General features: G+C 41.5%; 3 protein-coding genes across 3 annotated transcripts; 2 read left to right on the top strand and 1 right to left on the bottom strand.

Moving 5' to 3' along the window:
- The first annotated feature begins 744 nt into the window (after positions 1-744).
- On the top strand, positions 745-3,978 carry mrpl16 (mitochondrial ribosomal protein L16). The gene is made up of 5 exons (XM_056412686.1): positions 745-953; positions 1,592-1,663; positions 1,786-1,934; positions 2,218-2,511; positions 3,055-3,978. The coding sequence occupies exons 1-5, from the start codon at positions 884-886 to the stop codon at positions 3,244-3,246; spliced, it is 777 nt and encodes a 258-aa protein (XP_056268661.1). The 5' UTR covers positions 745-883; the 3' UTR covers positions 3,247-3,978.
- A 361-nt stretch (positions 3,979-4,339) lies between these two features.
- On the top strand, positions 4,340-12,021 carry cenpq (centromere protein Q). Its single transcript, XM_056413447.1, is given in 8 exon segments — positions 4,340-4,690; positions 4,804-4,852; positions 4,998-5,106; positions 5,691-5,759; positions 6,533-6,662; positions 7,128-7,247; positions 9,997-10,071; positions 10,404-12,021. Coding segments are annotated over 8 exon segments (879 nt in total). The 5' UTR covers positions 4,340-4,585; the 3' UTR covers positions 10,626-12,021.
- On the bottom strand, positions 11,355-15,233 carry LOC130193106 (C5a anaphylatoxin chemotactic receptor 1). The gene is given in 4 exon segments (XM_056413446.1): positions 11,355-13,559; positions 13,562-13,667; positions 14,157-14,306; positions 15,183-15,233. Coding segments are annotated over 3 exon segments (1,083 nt in total). The 5' UTR covers positions 14,286-14,306; positions 15,183-15,233; the 3' UTR covers positions 11,355-12,711.
- Between the last annotated feature and the right edge of the window lie 6,264 nt (positions 15,234-21,497).

The following is a 21,497-nucleotide window of genomic DNA, read 5'->3' as shown; positions in this document are numbered from 1 at the left end:
AAAACAAAATTAAGCCACAGTTAAGCCAAGTAAGTTTTTCTGTATATTAGTGGAACAGTTTATTTAGCCGGCTTATACGGTTAACCTCTTGAGGTCTATTTCAATAATCGAATCGTGATAAAAGGACCTTTACACATCATGCCAAACAGCTAATTGGAAAAAAATAATGGTTCACAAAAGTAAAGTATTTAACAACTAGAATGGGCACTCGGTAGAGCGCATACCTTCGCATATCACAAGATTGGGCATTGAATTATGAACATGTTGACATTAGTTGCATGCCAATTGGATAAAAATTGACCGTGCTATGGTAAAAAGAAGATTTTGACCTTTCCTTGAACTTTGACCCGATTGATCCCAAAATCTAATCAAATGGTCCCCGGATAATAACCAATCATCCCACCAAATTTCATGCTATTCAAGAAAAGTTTGACCTTTTCATGACCTTGACCTTTGACCCGATCGATCCCAAAATCTAATTAAATGGTCCCCGGATAATAACCTATCATCCCACCAAATTTCATGCGATTCGGTTTAAAACTTTTTTTGTTATGCGAAGAACACGCATACAAATAAATAAATAAATACACGGCGATCAAAACATAACCTTCCGCATTTTCAATGCGAAGGTAATAATAAAATCAAATGCTTGGGTTGGACTGCATGTTTGTAGATAAGACACTTTTATTGTGAAAGCACTCGCATACCGGAAGTGTTTCGCCTTCTGGCGGAAGTTGAAGCAACTTAGCAAAGACTGCGACCTTGTTCAGGGCGAGCGGCTCTCAGCGGTTTAAGTAGCTAGTTGCCCACATTAACATGCTCGCATCTCGGACAAACGAAGTGACAGCTGGGTGTTTATAGCGTCCTGTTCAACGTTTATATCATGTTTTCCTTCGTCAAGGCTGCTGTCGGCGGACTAACCGGCATCTGTCGAGCACACGGCCACCAGCGAGGTAACGCAGCGTAGCTCACGTTATCGCTGCAGCGACGCGGCCAGCTCCGACCACCGGATTCATGGCGTGTGCGATATGTGAATGAATTGTTTTGTTGAACATGGGCCGTGCACATTCATAAGCAGTGCTGCTACGGTACATGCCAGGGATAACGGTGTGTTTGTGTTTACTTGTGATGCATAGTCACCTCTAAAACAATGTAAAAGTAAAACACTTATTGCAGTTGTATTCAGAGTAATAACAATAAGGGAGATAAAACATTGTCGGGTATCATCGTTCAGCAACAGCATAGACCTATTATAAAAGAGGAAACTAATATGAAGTATAGATAACAATTTATATAACTTTTGTGTTCAACTGTGCAGGTCAGAAAGACAAACATGCAATCTATTTAATAAAACAACAGTCTCAAACAAGGACAAGTTAAACTATCTGAAAAACAAAATTCAAAATGTTAACATTTTCGTTTTCAGTATCACTGTGCATCCACGTGGGTTTTATTTTATTAAAACTGAAATTATCAGATCATAACTCTTGAATCTTGAAAATGTATTTGTTCAAATTCACACATTTAAACTTACTAGCATGATGTTAGCAGGAATATGTGCCCCTTCTTCATTCTGCTGTTTGCTCCGCAGGTCTTATACACAGTCACTTGAAAGTTCTCGCTGCTGGCCTGAAGACACTCGACATCCCTCCAGATTTTACTGGTAACCAGTCATCCTCCCATTCAAGAGCGTTCCACATCAGCTTTGTTCAAGTAGACATGTTTGCATGCTGCTTTATGTTAATGTTGTTTCATAATTCCATGCTCTTGTTTTGTCCTCTGAAGATGTGGTGCTGCCGGAGAAACCCAAATTGAAGTTCATGAACAAGATGCCTAACTTTAAGAAAGCAAAGAAAGAGATGAAGAATCTTCGGGATATCCAAGGCCCAGCGAGGGCAGCAAATGCCTTCACGACAGGACAGTTCGCGATTGTGGTCGGTGTATTTCCGTTCTATAAACACTTCTGTTTAGTGATATCTGACAGCTGCTAAAAGCATGAGTCTATGAACATTATGTTACCAAAATGTTATAACTTGCCTTTAATATGAAATCCCCTGTAACTGTATATGAGCTGACTGGGAATAGCAACTGTTATATTGTATGTCGAAACATTTCTAACTCCTCACGGAAGCAAAGAGAAAAAACCAATGTGGTAGAAAGGAGCGTGACATTTTAAGATGACTTTACTCTTTCTCTGTGTTTCTTCTTGATGTCCAGGCCTTGGGAGGGGGCTACCTTCATTGGGGTCACATAGAGATGATCCGTCTCACCGTCAACCGCAAGATGGATCCCCAGACTACGTTTGCGCGCTGGCGCATCAATGGCCCTTATAAGCCCATCACACGTAAAGGTCTGGGTCAGCGCATGGGTGGAGGCAAAGGAGCCATCGACCACTATGTGACACCTATTCGCTACGGCCGTTTAATTGTGGAAGTGGGAGGAAAAGTAGAGCTAGGGGAGGTTCAGCATATCTTGATTGAAGTGGCAAAGAAGCTCCCCTTTCCTGCCAAGGTGAGATGACTGATGCTGTACTTCAGCCATTAGTGTATAATGCATACTTGAATAATTTCACGTGATTTAGTTTGAGCACATTTGTCAAAAACATATTTTGTTTGGATGCACTCTGTGGCCAGTTTATTAGGCACACCTCGCTACAGTCGAATAAAACGGTCCTTCGGTACAGCTGACATCATGAAGCCATAATGTTCAAACTGTTTTCAAGAGGTGTTGATTCAACTTGATGGCATTTCTCTTCATTTTGTCCACCCCATTAATTTCAATGAATGTCGGCTAACTAACAAAACCACATCTAGACTCCTTCTCTTGAAAAATCCATAAATGAATGAAAGTATATATTTTTTACTTAAACTTTAGATCTAAACTTAAATTATTATTTTACAGAGGAGTCCATTCTCCGTAAGTTGTAAGTGTCCACATGAAGTAACAATAAGCAAAACATAATCAATGAATAAAACAAGATGCTGGACATTTCTCGAGGGTTAAATGCCTAAAGAATGGCACAATAATACATTGCATTGTGTTTTCTTCCTGTAGGTGATGACTAGAGAGAGCCTAGCAGCCCTGCAAAAGAAGCACATTGATAGGGAGCAGAACAACCAGAATCCCTGGACCTTCAAGGAGATAGCACGTGGCAACATGCTGGGTATCAGGAAGGTGCTCAGCCCCTTGGACATGCACAACCATGGACGCTTCACAGGAAAATTTCACCTCCCGTGGAGGGTTTGAGGGACAGAAATGGACAGTGTCATACTGAAACACCAACCAGACTACCACCATGGAAGAAGCAAATAAATAGCCATATTTGGGAATCTACTTTAATTTTTGTTTTTTATGCAAAAGTATTTGTGGGATATTTCTTATTTCTTGTTTAAAAAAAAGATACACTAGATTGTGTCTTTCAGTATAACATGGCAGCTCAAGTATCATGCCATTGAATGTGAAAATCTTTCCATCGAACCATCTGCAAAAAAAAGAAAGCTCTACATATTTCAATGAATTGGGGAGAAATACAAAATATTCCATTGCAGAAGTATTAACTGACTTTTCATCTACGTTATCTAATTAGTTAAAATGAGATCTATTTCCATTTAGGGTGGAACATGAGATTGTGTTTAATGCAAAATTCCAATTGATGGTTTGTTAATTTACAGGTAAAATAATGCATCATGAGATAAAATATAACCGACAATAAAAAGCTAAAAGTGAATCTATACCTGTTCTCTCATTTGTTGTGATAATACATGTAATACTTGTATTTTAACTTGTTCTCAATGAATGGGTACATTTTGAGTTGCACTCTTGTGCCTGTAAAATTCAACAATTACATTTGCCAATATCCTTGGAAAGCACCTCTACATGGATCTGATGTCTGATAAACTACGGTGTTTTATCTTAGAGGTAAAAACAAGCTGTTCATTTTTCACCAGCCATGCGCTGAGAATAAACACGGAAACGCAACTGTCCTGCTTTTTGTTTCCAGAAAGGCTGATTCAAACGTCTCAATGGCCGCTATCCACTGTATTTGGGATTTTATTCCCTGCAAATAAGTTTACAGGGAGTGTTTTCGTTGAGGTAATGCATACTTTGAATGCTAATTTTATTTATCCGACTGTTGTTTTTGCCAATACGTTGAAATGTTAAATTAAATCTTCAATAATAGGCATCTCTATGTTATATTTGTACTTGGTGATATCATTCTAACTAAGTTAGCTCGAAGGGATAAGTTGCCTGTCAAGCAATACGCCGGGTAAAACTACATTAACAGCGCATGCGCGTTGAAGGTACCCATAACCGTTCGAAAACAGCAGCGCGAAAAAATAGTAACGCTAGCTCGGCTGTTGACAACTTGTCTAGTATTCTTAAATACGTGTAATACGTTTGTGTCTTGACGGGTTATAACTTATTATAGCGTCACGTCTTAATGTGTACAACAAAACAAAGCGATTTCTGTTCGTTGTTGCTTCACTAGTGTTGGCTCATTCACGTTAGTTTAAGTTAGCGATCCAGGCGTAAAAACCTTGCGTTACGTTAACGTTGCATTCGCTTTCAACCAGCGAACTCCGTTATGAAGCCGGTCAGAGGTTCTAACCGGGCCGCGTCAAAAACACCGAACCTGAATCACCGGAACAAAACGGACCAGACAACGGAGCAACACGCGTCACTGTTTCCGGTAAGATACGGTCAACACTCAGCCGATGTCGACTGAGTCCGCATCGTTCTGCCAGTCTCCTGTTGCTCAACCTGTGACGTAACATTGCTCAACCCATTGCTCATGTTTTACAGGGCCCGCAGCCCAGTGCAAAGAACCCAAAACCAGCACGGAAGAGGAAAGGTGAGAAAAGCGGTTCCGATGTATGTAAGCTCGTGCAGGGATGACGAGCTGCACGCTGTGGACAGGGTTTGATCACTCGGCAAACACACCGCTCTGTTGCTGCTTCACGTGTTATTGTGTTGCTCCGATTTGTGTCCTGAAAAAGCTGAAGGCTCGTCTTCAGTCCCCAAAAAAGTCAAAGATGTGGAGAAGTGGAAGCTGATGCCAGGATCCTCCATCAACGCTCTGGAGAACATAATGGACTTGTCAATCCTGTGAGTTTCAACACGTTTCACACCGAAGCCCTCGTTGTTGTTACTCTGAAAAACAACCGACACACACCTGTATGATCTGAAGTAATTCAGGACAACGTTTCAGCCAATTCAGCCATATTGGCTTTTTTTACAAAAATAATAAAGGTCAGTTGAATGACTGTCAGAGAGATCATAATTAACCTATATGTTTATATTTTAAACTGGACTCATTATATGTAGATGTGTATTGACTCCCCTGTTTACAAACATAAGGGAATTGTCGAGTATGCGAGGGCAGAATATTATAAATATATATTTTTTTAATAATACAGAAATGCCAACTAGTTTTGAAATAATGTAGAAATTAATGTCACCTACACATCATAATGCTCATCGTACAGTAATGCTAAATTGATGTGTCGTTACCAGATCATCTAAATATAGATTTAGTTATTGACCTAAGAAATCCAGTATACGTCAGGTTATAATTGTGCTCATTTAACTTAGCCAGCATAAATTTCCCCTCAATGCGATGAAGCCTGTCAATTACCATTGAATAATAGTCTCAATGAACTTTGTACGGACACTTTGTTTGGTTTTCCCAGAGCAACTCTTGCTTTGAGGCGGAAAGAGAAAAAAGAGAGCCAGGAACATCTGAACGTAATGAAAACCAGGTGAGCAATCCTGAATTAGGATGTAAATAAATGGCATGAATCAGAGGCCTGGACTACAGAGCAGGATTTGTGAGGCACATTGCTATGGAACTTATGCTGCACACCTGAGCTTCTCCAAAGCAGGTTATGTTTGAGATAACTCATCAATACGTATATAAAGTGATCATACACACCATCATATCACCAGTTTTGTAGGAATACATGAAAGAAACGCATGAATTTAATGAAATATGTACATGTAAATATTGTCTTGTGCGCCTGTGTTTCTATTAGCCTGGAATATGTGTTTATCTTTTGTATTGCTTAAACAGCTTGCTCCTAAAATGCGGTGCTCTGCTGCCAGTAGACTTGTCCATGTTTGTAATTGGTTGTATTCTGCAAACGTGTGATCGTTTCGCATTATTGAGGTTATTAGGGTTCGTTTAGCCAGATAATCAAAAGATATCGTATGTGGACCCTGCTTCGTAGCACAGGAATCTGCTCTCATCTAGATGCGTATACACTCACGCTTCCATTGGCATTTACTGAATAGGAGCAACAGAAAACATGACTTGATATATCACATCATGATATGAATGCAGTGAAAGTTGATGAACCAACATTAAATATCACCAATCCCTAATTCTCAATCTCTTAGAACTGATTCAAACTACATTATTCCAAGATTTTGAATAATAATAAAAAAAGATTGTCCAGGATCATGTCTTGGTTGCCTTTTGATTTCATTAGTTCCTCTTTTTTTTCTCCCGTTGACACATTTCCCAAACTTATAGGTTTCTTGCCCAATGTGCAGAGCTCAAAGTTCCGGTGAAAAAACGTAACGATTTAGAGCCGTCATCTCAACGCCACCGGGAGGAGGCCAAGAAGTCAGTGGTTGGAAAGACAACTCTGAGCACTCTGCAGGTAAGAAATACTGTCGTCAGGAAGAGGCCACCTCTTGTGTTGCTCCGTATGCCATCTGTGCATGTATAAGTGCACCATGAGTAATGTCTTCATGAAATAACCGAGACAGGACTGAGTGAAAAAAGCAGTCGAGACCTAAAAGTGACCTTTAGTTCAGTCTCGAGACCAAGAACAATCTTGAGTACTACAGCACTGGCTGAAGTCCTAAATGCATGATAATCCAATACGTAGGCTAATTATAATAATAATAATAAGAATCATTCATCTTATATAGCTCTTCTCTAGACACCCAAAGTCGCTTGACAGAGTCCAGAGTCCAGTAGTCATACATACACAGTCATACCGGTGATTACAACTGCAATGTAGTGCAACTACCTTCAGAGGGAATAATGTGTGTTTAATTATCGGCAGTACACAGCTGGTGTCTGTCATTGTCTTACATGACGTCTTGTTGTTGGTTTTCAGGAAGACTTGAGGGCGGTGGTCTCTTCTCTGGAGAAGACCGAGAAGCAGAGCGTCTCTTTACAGCACACGTGCAAGAGGCTGAGGAACGAGGTGGAGGAGGAGGAGGAGAAAGCTAAAGAGGTGCAACACCCTCACACATGCCAGCGTACAGAGAGAAAAAGCCTCGATTTAACAAGACGTCTTTTAATATGTGGTGTTATTTTGTTTATATGACTATTTTTTAAAATTCTATAGCTGATAGTTTATCAGTTGAAACGGGGTAGGAGCTTCTTTATCCGTGTTCAGACATGTTTGTGAAATGCTATTTAACTTGATGTCTCCATTTGCAGGCACGAAACGCGTGTCTGTGTAAAGCAGTGGTCACCAACCTTTTCAAGCCCAAGAGCCCTGACCTGCCTTGGTGATCAGGCCAGATCTACCTGTTGAGGCATTGAGAGAAAAAGACTGTCCAGACTGGGCTTCCCCCTTGAGGCTTTTTATTTGGCCTAATTGTAATTGAATGAAATCAAACACTTTGGTCCAGCTTTCAAATGAATGTGACCAAGAACACACTAAATGACTTGATTTCAGTGCAACTTAAAAAGGAATATATGAACAAGAAAAAAACCATTTGCAACGAGCAGGCTGGATGAACTACTAATATTAACTGTTGTCTCTTTATCAACTGAAGTTACAACACAGTAATGACAACATTCTCAGTCAGTGCAACTAATGTAAGTTCAGTTGAGCTCTGTGTCCCCTCACAGTGTCATCAGAAGTCATGTGACTCAAGTCAGTGTGACGGCTGAGACTGAACACTGTCAGTCCCTTGTCGTCGGGCTCATCACCACAGACAGGCAGTATGTGAGCGGCCTGTCAGGACGCAGGCTCCTATTCTGAACTCCACTTACGCGGTTTTCGGGGAAAATTTGGCATTCATGAAAGTTTTCTCATACGGGATTCGTTCTGAACTACAAAGTGCAACAGGCGACTGGGTCAGTGGTTAGCAGGTCCGTCTTTCAATCAGGGGCTTGGCGGTTCAATCCTCGCCCTAGTCAATGTGTCCTTAAGCAAGATACTTAACCCTGAATTGCTCCCTGTAGCTGTGTCTACGGTGTATGAATGTAACATGATTGTAATTCACTTTGGATAAAAGTGGATAAAAGTGTCAGCTAAATGAAATGTAATGTCACAGTATCTGCACCTCTAAGTGAAGTTAGGTCTCAGTTTACTCGACCGGTGCTTGCTTTCCACTCTGGCCTGATTTTATTCAGTCTGAAGTTGCTTTCGCGTTGCCCGTTGTGCACACCTCTCTTTAATTGCATGCCCTTATAAGGAGCCAGCGGGGCATTTTTGTAGAGTAAACCAGGTGCACGTCTTCAATTTAATGGTGTGTTCACACCGGACGCGTCGAAATTTCGACGCGCGTCGAGATTACATGTAAAGTCAATGCACAGCTGCGTAGAAGCTGCGTAGCTGCGTATTTTCCAGCGAGCAGCGCGTCAGACGCGTTTGAAGCAGCACGAACAGAGGGTTTGTCGCGGGGCGAACAGAGCGAACAGACGCAGCTCGTCGACGCGCGAGTTGAAATTTCCCAACTCGGGCAGCAAAAACGCGTGAGTCATAGTTGCGTCAGCCAATCAGCGTTGAGCAGCTCCGCTCGTCATCGTCCTGCCGGTTTAAAAAATGGAGGAAAAGATTATTGTCGCCGTTTGTGGGTACCCCGGACTTTATGATACAACTCTTTATACTTACCGAAACCGGAGCTATAAAGATAAAGCGTGGAACAAGGTCGGAGAAGCCGTGGGACTACCTGGTAAGTTTTGAATGTATGTATTTGCTTTTATTCTAGCTATTTGTTGTACTTTACTATCAACCAACCGCCGGCATATGTGTTTCATGGCAGAGGAGAGCTGCCGCCGAAGATGGAAAAGTCTCAGAGACACGAATCAAAGAGAGAAGAAGAGAGAGAGCAGCGAGAAGCGCAGTGGGAGTGCAGCTCGGTCCACTAAAAAGTGGAAGTACTCTGCGGTCCTGTCGTTCCTAGACCCATTTATTACTCCGCCCCCGACGCGTCTGGTGTGAACACACTTTTTTCGACGCACGTCGAGACTGCTGCGTCAGACGTGTCGAGAATTTTTTCGACACGTCCGGTGTGAACGCACCAATTATTTAAGAATCCTCATTCGGAGAGCACGGCTGAGAACACTACGGCTGTGTAGGAACCCTTCTGCAGGCGTTCATGAATCAGAAGGAGATCTTTTCTGATGTTGGTCTTCTGAAGTCCGTCAGAAAATATTTCAGAAAACATTCGAAAATGAGGCCGAATGTGTTTATGACTTCTGAATTTATGTTATTTTCACGAGCGACAGGGACGGGTTTTCACAGCAGATCACAGCGGATAATCTATAAATCTATAAATCAATCATCACCCCAACATGTAGACATCATGTGTAAACTTCTGTGTTTTTAAATCTATTTGGAGGAGAGAATCTTTGTCAACAAAATTCACAAAGGATAAAATCTATTACACTGGTGGGCCTTTTTATTGTCATATGGTCTTTTATGACACTTAATAACTCTGACAAAAGCGTTTCATTACTCTCTTACCTCAGATTGAAGAATAGAGGTGACCCAGAGAGCGAAGGGCTTGATGGAATATCTTTCCACACAAATATCAGCCTGTTTGTCATTTTGAGTCTCCAGTCCTCTTGTTGATTGTCGTGGGAGCCGACATAATGGGGTGCATTGTTGACAAAATAGGTCTGAGCTATAAACAGGAAATGCATCTCATATGAAAGGATGGATTTGCAGCATTCTTACTGTAAGTTGATGACAGAAAATACATTGTACTCATGTTGTCTTGTCCTTTTGGTCTGTGTTCAAACAGATTTTACAGATGGCAGAACAAGCAGATCTCCATCTTCCCCCTCTGCCTCCACAAAAAGATGAAGAGACATAAGAGGTGATCTTGGGTGGCGCAGAAAACACAATCTTGCAAAAAACGAGTATCTGCCTGACTGTCTCTGTTGCATAAGAGCTGTTTTCATAGTATTCATATTGTTCCATCACCTTTTCTGTGAGAGCACTTCCTCTACAATGTTATAGAACAGACTGAACAGCAACTTCTTTGTGATTGATAGTATGAACAAAAAGTCAAATAAGTCTTACGAAAGCCAGAGAGGGAATGTGACATCTGGTGTCTTGTGTTGTCTTGCCTGATCAAAGCTTTTGTTCTTGTTTACGGTTCAGAGAACATTTGTCGTGGCAGTGCTTGATATTTGTTGTGTTCCTCAGGCTCGATTGAGAAAAATCATACCAGACAGTGAGTCTGAGACCACTGCCCAGAAACTGGGAGAAATCCTGCAGAAACCGGAGGCGGTTCAGGAAGCCCAGGCGCTGCTGCTCCTCCAGGCACACAAACACGCCGATCAGCTGTTCAACGCCGGCCTCACAAACATCAGCGCTGCACCTTGTTCGGACAGGAACCTCACCAAGTCTCTGCTCACACAGGTCTGAACTTATTTCTAAAGGACTTTGACGGCTGGACTTTTGAAGTGTGCACGTGTGCACACATTGTTTGGAGTTTTAGTGTAAGGGGAAATATTATTTTGTCTTTTTGTGGTTGTGTAACATCAAAAATCAAAGCCACCAATCGAAGAAATACAAAAGTTTAAGACTTAAAAAATAAAGAGATGGCAGACATGCTGTAATGTTAAAACATTTTTGTGCTCGTACTCATCTAATTCTACCTGTAATCACCCTTTGTTAGAAATTCAACTCTTTTTTGTGTCCATGCAAACTTCCTGTCAGCTGATGTCATTCACAGACTCGGCTCCAATGTTCGAACTGTGCAGTGTGCATGTGACATTAAATTCATGACATTAGGAAAATCATTTTTTTACATTGTGGGACTTTTAAGTGTGGCATTTTTTTTAGCAAAATAAAAATATCATATGAGCAAATACAACTTTTTCTACTTAAAACTGGAAACTAGAATTCACACATTCTTATTGCCATTTTGTCTCGATTGAAAAGCTGACAGTGGAAACAAAAGGAGGGAGGGAGGCTACGATATGAAATGCAGACATACATGTGGTTATGGGGTGTTGGCCATAATTTAATTTCTTCTTTTCTGTTGACAAGTAAAAACTGACTGTATGATCAGACGTAATCAAACAGATGGCATTTACAGACGTTGACTTTTGTTTATTTATGTTTTAATGTAAAAAATAAATACATGTATAGTGCTTTCATCAATTACAGTTTTATTAATTGTGTGTTACAGAACCAGTGTGACTTTACATACAACAAACCATGATAAAGCTATCTATGCATTCATTATAATCCAGTTGGACATTGTAGATGCGGTACAATCACAATGAGATAATGGTCCTGCGACATGTCTACTTCTCTCATCTTGAGCATGAGTTCAGCAGATTGATGGAGTCACAGTTGATAACAACTCCTTATCACGTTCCTTGGATTGGGTAAAGAAAGTACATGTGAGCTTAACGGTGCGTCACCTTGGAGGAGTGCATGTAAAAAAAGATTACCCTGCAGCCAGGAGACCGACATTGGCCAACAAGTCGGTATTCACTTTGGGCTTGTTGTTTACCATGAGACCAGCGCTGGATATACACACAGGCAAAGGGCAAAACTGCCCCAGAGAAATATTATTTTGCCCCTGATATCACTAGGAGAGATAATTTAATAGCATTTTGTTTTTATTCTTCGTTTTGTGTGTCCTATCTGTATTGTCTGTACTAGGTAGGTACACACACAAAATCTATAAATATCATTTTGAATTATAAAAAAACTAAGAAATAAGTTATAATTGTTAATAGTTGTTTAAAAAAATGTAATAACAATAAATAACCACAAAGGAATAATAAAATTGAAGATGGTTGTCTGATTTATGTTTTCTGTTTGTTTTTTGTTCAAAAAATCTAAGAAAACACTTTGAATCTGTAGAATACTGCCTAATAATCTTATTGCCATTTGATGAAAATTGCTCATATACTGAAAGCCTAAATAAGTATATTTATGATTTTGAACAAAGGTTAAATGTTATTTCACAAGTTTAAAAATGGGCCCCACTTTCTTTTTAAATACCCCTGGATTTCAGTCAGTGGGGGTAAATATTTGCCCCCTAAAAAATATGTAAATGTCCCACCCTGCCATTGACGACAGACAAGATGATTTATGAATTCACTTTTATGCCCGATCATGACCCTGCATTCAGCATGCCGCAACAGAAGCAGCATTTCTGGCGTCTTCAGTCATGTTCTTTCTCTGATAACAGCTGCCTCCATATATCTTCTTGGCTGTCTTCCTCATTATGCACTTGAAACACAAGATATCTTTATCTGAAAAATTACAGCCTCCAGGCATTGACCCGAGTCTGGAATCAAACTTTTTCCTGTTTTATTTACGCAGCACACTTTTTAGAGAAGTATAAGAAAATTGTGCAAATGGATAAACCAGTTAAAATTATATTTAGGACATTTCACATGAAACAATTACAAATAATTTAAAGGACTTCATGATTTTAACACAAACTACTCCCAAAATGATGAACACTGAAAAATAGTTGACCTCTCGACTACATTGGTGAGTTTTTAAGCGAGTTCTTAAGTGACTTCCTACGTATGGACTCTGAGGAGTCATCGTTGAAAAGTCTTTGAATAGTGGAGACGACTGACGCTCTGATGTCGCGGCCTAAGCCTCGCGCAGCAAACACATAGAGCACCGGGTTGAGAGCACACTTGATGTACACCAGGAACAGAGAGATGTACGTGCCATGAACTGCTCCTTTGTACAGCGTGGCCCGTTCAGGTCGTCCGTCGGCCAAGGCCCGCAGGAATCGACAAACAAAGTACGGCACCCAACAGGTGAGGAAGAGGAGCATGGTGAAAAACAGGACGTGGTACATCCTGGTCATCCTGCGGGCCATGAAAGGGGAGGTGGAGGTGGGTGTTGGGGGCACTGCATGCCGAATGGTCAGCAATACAGCCAGGTTACTGCCCAAGAACACCAGCAGGGGCAACATAAAGCCCGCGATTGTTTCCGTGACGAACAGCCCCATGTCAAACTGCCCACTCTCCAGGCACTGCAAGGTCCCGTTGATGTCCTTCAGGACGGCTCTGTGGAGGTACGGGGCCGACAGGACGGTGGCCATCAGCCACAGGATGCCGCAGGCCAGCGGCACGGCCCAGTAGGGGCGTCGCAGTCGAGCCCACACGGGCCTCAGCAGGCACAGGCATCGCTCCAGGGCCACGGCGCAGAGGAGGAAAGCGGAGGCGTACAACCCCAGACCTCGCAGAAACATGACCAGGTGGCAGAAGACGCGTCCGAACGGCCAGCTGTAGTTGTGAGCGACGTAGCCCAGCATCAGGGGGGTGCGCAGGAGCAGCACCAGGTCGGCCAGGGCCAGGTTCAGGACATAAATACGAAGCTGCTGGCAGCACGCGTCTCCTCGCCGCTGCCTCTGCGCACCAGGTGGCGACGATGCTGCACTCCGAGAGCCCAAACCACCAGCCCATTCAGAGGAACACCCACCTGGAGGAACCAAGGGGACCAGTTCAGGACGACTGACCGAGAAAAACAAGGACACGGTCAGCGCTGTCCCAACGGAAAAGCATCCGCATACCAGCGCCTCCAAAGCTCAGGAATGAACACGTTATGTCTCTGTACAATAAACAAAGTATGAATGACAAGTAGAGTTTTTACGAGTGGTTATGTGACTGTTTCTTAGCCAAACTCCAAGAAATGACTGCTCCTGGCCAATAAATAGTCTCGGGCATAACAACTGTAAAAACATCTTTTAAAAAACATCAGTATAAAGTGAACTTGTAGGTCTGACTATCAGTTGAAGCTGGCTGATTCGTTCATTGGCCCTGAACAAGGTTGCTTTTGGGCCCCCAAATATCACAACCAATTAATTATCCCAAATATTATTATATATACTGTTCAGTCTGCAGCTCCTTTTTCAATATTCAGCCCTATGTAAAGTGGTAATGCACAACATTTAAAAAGAGGGTTCATCACCAGGAAGATGAGCAGAGTAGCTGCCATTTGGACTCCCCGGACGGCCTCCGCCTGCCACGGGCTGCTGGAGGTGTTCGAGCTCGTTGGAAACCGGTGGACTGCATGGGCAGAAAACGGTGTCCCATTCATATCGGCCTTTGAGATGAGGAGCTGAAACACGGGAGACGTTGATTTAATTCTCAGTTTTATTTTGTCTCTTCTAAAGTTTGACTAGAAAATTCAAATATATCACAAAATCAAAGCCATCCATTTGACCATTGACAAAAATGTGGAACTTGCATAAATGAATATGAATGTCACACAGTGTCAGTTTCCTAAAAACACAACTGGCCGGTGTTGATATCACACACCAACACGGCACCACACACTTCCTTCCTCACATTTTGGGTTCCTTTCAGAGAAATGATCTGTGTTGCAGCTGTCATTCAAAGTCAAATGTGTATTTTATCTCTTAGTTTAATATTAAGTGACTGCAATCTGTCAAATCTCCCCGCTGCCAAACACGCCTGTTTATTTGACTATAGAGAGGACTTTGCAATGACTTTACTGCTTAACCATAACCCACCACAGGCGTACCCAGAACCCGTCCCTGACCTCAGGCATCAGATGGTTAAACACACAACAACCACTCGGTTTGTCCTGAAGTGAGACTTCAGTCCCCACAACTGGACTTGTGTCAGGTGTCGCACTAGATGATTACAGAGAAAGGAATCTGTTATTTTCTCCTGTGGCCCTGTGGCCCTGTGGCCCCGTGGCCCCGCCTGAGAGGACGTATGAACTGGGCGCTGAGAACAGCAGGCACACACTCCTGTGTTAGTGCATACAGCTGCTCCAGGGCTCCAAACAGGAGCCAACGCTACTGGCAGCAGTTGTGGCTCCCTGAGCTCACCACGTTTATATTTCTAGAATCTAAAGCAACCAAGAAGTTTAGGATTTACAGTCCATCCGTGTTTTTTAAGTCAGGGTTAAAAAGCTTCTTTCTTTTGGGACATCATATGGAAGTTAATTTAAATAGTTTGCTCTTACCTGCTTTATTTGCCTTGTTTTTGGGTGAAGTGAAGCTGGCGATAAAGGAAAAAGGAGCGGCTCCTTGCTGTTACAATCTCTCTCTCTCTCTCCCTCCCTCCCCTCTCTCTTTCTCTCTCTCTCCCTCTCTGTCTCTCTTTCTCTTTCCTATGTATGTTTGCAACACTTCCTCCTTCCTTTGTGCATGTATGTGAACATCAACTATTCTTGTTCAACTCAAGGTCCTGCTGTATCCAAACGGATCAAATCAACTGCTTTGAGTGAACATTGACCTCAAAATCCGGGAAATAATTTAAGAGGTAGGAAAGCATTGAAAATATTGTTCACCTTTAGATGTCAGATTTGTGAACAATGATCTTGTTAGTAAGTAACCTAACTGCTGTGCTCTCTTTAGTGGTGCATATGTGTGTTCTCCAATGTACTTATATCATCTATCTGCTTGTTCTCCTGCATAACTTAATGATAATAATTTAAATTATAATAATAATAATAATAATAATAATAATAATAATAATACATTAATTTTATAAGGCGCCTTTCAAGGCACTCAAGGTCGCCGTACAACATATTTAAAAATGGACACAATTAAAAAGCAGAACAGTTAAAAAGCAAAACAGTTAAAAAGCAGAACTGTCTGCAGCAGAGCAACCAAGAGGGGAACAGGTCAGCCATAGGCCTGCCTGAAAAGGTGAGTTTTGAGGTGAGTTTTGAATAAAGTGATAGAGTCAATGTTTCTGATGTCAGGGGGGAGAGAGTTCCATAGGCGAGGGGCAGAGCGGCTGAAGGCTCGTGACCCCATGGTGGACAAACGAGCTGGGGGGACAGTCAGGTTGATGGAGGAGGCAGACCTGAGAGACCGGGTGGGGATGTTGATTTGGAGGAGGTGAGACAGGTATGGAGGGGCGAGGTTGTGGATGGCCTTGAATGCATGGAGCAGGATCTTAAAGTCAATGCGGTGTTTGATGGGAAGCCAGTGGAGTTGTTGTAGAACAGGGTGATGTGACAGATGGAAGGGTTTTGGTGATGATGCAGGCAGCAGCGTTCTGGACCAGTTGGAGCTTATGGAGGAGTTTCTGGGGGAGACCAAAGAGGAGGGAATTGCAATAATCCAAGCGGGAGGTGACAAGAGAGTGGACCAGGATTGCGGTGCTGTTGGGTGTGAGTGAAGGCGGAGGCGGTTGATATTTCGGAGGTGGAAGTAGGCAGACCGGATGGTGGTGTTGATGTGAGTGTGGAATGACAGTGTGCTGTCGAGGACGACACCCAGACTCTTCGCCTGAGGGGAGGGGAGACCGAGGAGTTGTCTATTGTAAGGGTGAAACTGGGATGCTTGGTGAGAGTGGACTTGGAGCCAATGAGGACAACCTCGGTTTTATTGCTGTTCAATTTGAGGAAGTTTGAGGTGAACCAGTCTTTGATTTCCTGTAAACAGGCACAGAGGGAGGGGCGGAACGTGGAAGAGGGTTTGGAGGAAACATAGAGTTGGGTGTCGTCCGCGTAACAGTGGAATTGAATGTTATGTTTGCGGAAAATGAGTCCAAGTGGGAGGAGGTAGATGATAAACAGGATAGGACCAAGGACAGAGCCCTGGGGAACACCGGAGGAGAGGGGGGAGGGGTGTGATGTGAATGATTTTAACTGAATGAACTGAGTACGGCCAGAGAGATATGAGTGAAACCATGAAAGGGGTGTGTCTGAAATTCCAATGGAGGCTAGTCGATCAAGGAGGATGGAGTGGGAGATGGTGTCGAAGGCGGCGCTCAGATCGAGGAGGATGAGGATTGATAATAGTCAATAATAATTTAAAAAAGAATCACTCAAAACTCTGCACTTTAATCACTTGTATTCACTTGTCTAAAATTATATTACGTATTTATAGTATTTATATATATATATAGTATTTATAACAACTGTACGTGAATCTTTATCTTTATGTTTACTTAGTATTAGGAAATGTCTTGTCTGTTGTGCCTGTGCACTTTTATATGTTTCACCGTGGGAGAGTGGGAAACGTCCTATCGATTCCTTTGTATGTCTAACATGTGAAGAAATTGACAATAAAAGCTACTTACTTACTTACTTACTTACTTAACAAAACTGGTCCTTGTGACTTCACGTCTCATAGGGTCCATTGGACCTGGCTGGGTCTGATGCCATGGCCCTGCTGATGCCCCGCCCACTCCTCCTCTCTACCTCCATCTGCCTGATGCATTGTGGAGGTCTGGATCGTGGTCCATGCCTACTACCATCTATTCATACACTCTGTCATACTTATTGAATGTGTTGTAACTCTGTAATGATTCCTTCTGTACACATGACATCTATTGCTTCTGTCCATCCTGGAGAGGGATCCTCTTCTGTTGCTCTCCTGAAGGTTTCTTCCCTTTATTTTCTCTGTGAAAGTTTTTATTTTTATTTCTTGGGAGTTTTTCCTGATCCGATGTTTGGTCCTGGGACAGGGATGTCGTATGTGTACAGATTGTAAAGCCATCTGATGCAAATGTGTGATAATGGGAAATACAAAATAAACTGAATTGAATTGAATAGATGTGGTGGAAACGTCCACACTGACACCTTTAACAACACAACTCTACTCGGCTGACCACTGTGATGTAACTTTAGACGAGTCACTGAGTCGTAGCTTTGACCTTTGAGACTTAATCCTGTTTTTTATTGGTTGGACACAACAGATCACAATAAATACTCTGTGGTTCAAATGTATAGGAAGTCATCCGTTTTCCCCAGATGTGCTGAGTATCAACACAAACACACAGACTGTAACTTCATGTGAAAACTAGTTTATTAAAGACAAAAGCAGCTTCAACACAAACATAAAGTATGTTCAGTCTGTGAGGACACAGGTCAAACGTGTTGGAAGGATTCCTTCATTGTCCTTTGAGGTGGATTCACTGTCTCCTTTCTTCTTCTCTGGTTTCGTCTTTTTCTTGTTTCCTCCTCATGCCGTTTCCTCTCCTCTCTGAAAGACAACAAAGAACACGAGAGGAGACAACAGGAAATAAACAACATCAACAACCAACAACAACCTGTGTGTCCATGAGGCGGTCGACAGTCTCGTCTTCTCGTCAGTCTCTGAAAGACAAATGGCAGATCAGGGACAATCTGTTCATAACTTCAGCAACGAGGGATACAGAAGAAATATTGATACAAAATGTGATTGTCATCCTGTGTTGATCTTCTTGGACCAGAGAGTTCACAGTGCACGCCGTCTCGTCTAGTTTTGTCTGAAGACAAGCAGATGATAAAGAGGACAACAGTTACAATTCTCAAGTGTTTCTAATATTTGGGTCATCTCACTGTTGGTCTGTAAAGGACTACCTACCACTCAGCTCACCCGTGGTGTCGCTGCAGAGCAGAGCAGATCTTCTTCTACGAGTCAAAAGGTTTAAATCCTTCACAAAGCGCTCCGTGTTCCTCAGCTGGTTGGTCCAGTTACCCGGAGAGACGTGCAGGTAGAGTTCATGTCACCACTGCTTTCTATCAAGCCGTCTCTGTCCCCTCCCTCGTCTTCTCTCGGTCTGCTCTTCCTGTTCCCCGTAGTACCCTTCAACTTCACCAAGTGGACCCACAGGCCAGCTCCAAGAAATCAAGAAAGGTGCCGGACGCACCAAAAATGCTGTCCTGTGTGCTAAATCCAAAATGACCAAACTATATCCACATATGTTGTCCTCAGACAGCCATGTGGGGACGTCTGTAATAACCATGTTTAAGGCAATAAAGGTCGTTTTTGGTCAGATACAACTTGTTGCGATCAACTCATTGGTGCTCTTGGGCTTCTGAATAAAATAACAAACATTCAAGTATTGCAACACAGAAAGAAATGATGAAAGGTACGCTCATGTATCCGTATTTCCTTTGAGGACATCTGACTTCTCTGTTGTGGTCTGAAGCCACACCATGTGGGTTTCTTTTTGAACTATTCAAGCTGCAGCAGTGAACATCCACCAGTAGGTGGCAGTGTTGCTCATTCTCCAAACAATGAGAAACACTTGTCCTTTCTGTTGTGGAGGATATTTTTAGGTGTGAGAGGTTTCTCTAAAAGCTGATTTATTGTGTGATGACGAGGAGCTTTAAAGGACTTGCACCGAGAATTGCTTTTGGCATTTCTTTGATCGAGTACTGCCATATTCTGAGAAACATTTGGGTTCCACAGAATTTAAGCTATAATTAAAACTGTATTTATTAGAAAATAATCTATATCTATTACTAGATCTCTTATTATAATGTGTCTTTATTAGTCTTCTTTTGGTACAGTAATCGAATTATCTTTGTTAATTTATTAACGGAAAAAACAACAACAACATAACTTCAATGTCAATGTTTATTTTGATCTACATTCAGCACCAACTTTGATCCATTAACCCAACTATTAATCAATTATTACACGATACATGATTAGTGGATGTATGACACATTTATACCTCATAACACTTTTTGACTTATTATTGCTGCTTTGTGTGTGAGAGCCAGATTATCTGAATGAATTAGTTTATTTTCGTTTTCATTGTCCTTTAGCCATTCGTACATCAGCTAAGTGGGTTCAAAACACTATAGGCAAATAAAACCATCGGTGGTGGAATAAGTAATTTACGTAAAAGGAACAATATTGTAATGTTAAAAAAAATTCAATCAAAAGTCTTGCATTCAAAATCTTAGTCAAATACAACCATCAAAGTATTATTCATCAAAACATAAAGAAAATACAAAAAATAAATGGTTCATTATGGATAATAATTTCATATACATATTATATCACTGGATTATAATGAATGAATCATAAACGTGTTCATGCCTTTAATGTTGCGGTAAAGCTAACTATCTGCGTTATCTGCTGTATATATGGACCTTAATTATATATCAGAATGTATTAGTTAGTTATGTGTACATTTTGCATAAATTATTAAATCTGTAAAGTAAAAAGTAAGTAGTAGATTACAAAGTACAGTATTTCCCTCCAAAGGGTAGTGAAGTTGATGGAAATGATCAAATAAAGTAGATGAACCTTCAAAGGCTCTGGCGGCATCCGGCGCTGAGTTTGTAGATTTCAACCAACTGAAACTCTCCCGTGCGTCAGGATGCGCGGCTGCGTGCGCACACGTTATCGCGCATGGCTGTCTGTACTGCCGTGTTTGGTTTGTCCATTCTGGGCTACTGTAGAAACATGGCGATCGGCTGTGTATGTAGATATAAACGGCTCATTCTAAGGTAACTATAACGCGTTTTTACATGAAAGAAAACATTCTTTATATTGTTAGTTATTAAGATCCCCCATTATCGCTATACACACTGTGTGCTAAAGTAACTTTACACTTCTGAAAATTAAGTTAAACACTCATTAGAGATTAAATAAATCTGACAAACAACAACAAAAGAAAATGCAGTTGTTTTACACATCCATAAATAAAACATATTCATAAATGTCCATTCAACAGTTTATGTCATTTGTTCATACTGATTACATGTGGATTGTGAAATGCCTGTGAGTATCTGAAACAAGTAATGCTTCTGAATAGATTCATTCAAATAGTGTGGAGGTCCCTGGATGTCCCCATTATCTCTCTAAGTATTTGTTTTGATTGATAAAAATGTTGCAGATTGTGTCATTTGTAATCCTCTCTAGAATGCAGTTAACAGACGCAGTGACACTAACTTGTGATGGAGAACTGGACATATGATTATTTAAGCTCATGAACTCAGCAAGTTTATCATTTTATCCTCCTGAAACATTTTAGGTTGTTCTGAAACATTACGAACATATTAAGTGTAACATTTCATTTACATTACATTCATTTTGAAAAAACAGTCCAATTAGATTGCAATGAATCAGTCAATGTGGATCAGTTCAAATAAACAATGAAATTGAGATGTGTGCATATATATATATATATTCAAAGAACTCTGTGGAATTGAATCATTCATAACCAGCATTGGTCTTTCCCCTCTGAAGCTCACCCACACTTCCTTTAAACCTAAAAGCTGCCGGGGTTTTGGTTGGGGAAACCAAGCACCGGTCATACTTCGCTGTGAGCGAGAAGGAAAGAGAGTAAACGCTGTGCTCTAGTCAAAGTGTTTATCAGCTGTTTCAAATTGTTTTCCAGTAAAAAGAAAAAGCTGAGTTTGGTCTGAAACAGACTTTGTTGATAAAATGAAAATAAATTGTACTTGTCTGAACACACGTCACACACCGAGAAAAGATGATGACATAGAGAGCTGGAAATATTCTCCGATCATATGTACGTGTGAATGAAAAGCAACTCTCTCCCCCCACCCCCCTAAATGTGTAACCTCTGAGAGGGA

This window comes from Pseudoliparis swirei, chromosome 4 (genome assembly GCF_029220125.1).
Source record: "Pseudoliparis swirei isolate HS2019 ecotype Mariana Trench chromosome 4, NWPU_hadal_v1, whole genome shotgun sequence".
Lineage (NCBI taxonomy): Eukaryota > Metazoa > Chordata > Actinopteri > Perciformes > Liparidae > Pseudoliparis > Pseudoliparis swirei.
Note: the sequence above shows the minus strand (reverse complement) of the source record. Positions and strands in the feature narration are given on the sequence as shown.

Coding starts and splice junctions, on each gene's coding strand:
- mrpl16 (XM_056412686.1), top strand. CDS start 884: ATGTTTTCCTTCGTCAAGGCTGCTGTCGGCGGACTAACCGGCATCTGT. Junction 954..1,591: donor AGCACACGGCCACCAGCGAG/GTAACGCAGCGT, acceptor TTTGCTCCGCAG/GTCTTATACACAGTCACTTG. Junction 1,935..2,217: donor CAGGACAGTTCGCGATTGTG/GTCGGTGTATTT, acceptor CTTGATGTCCAG/GCCTTGGGAGGGGGCTACCT.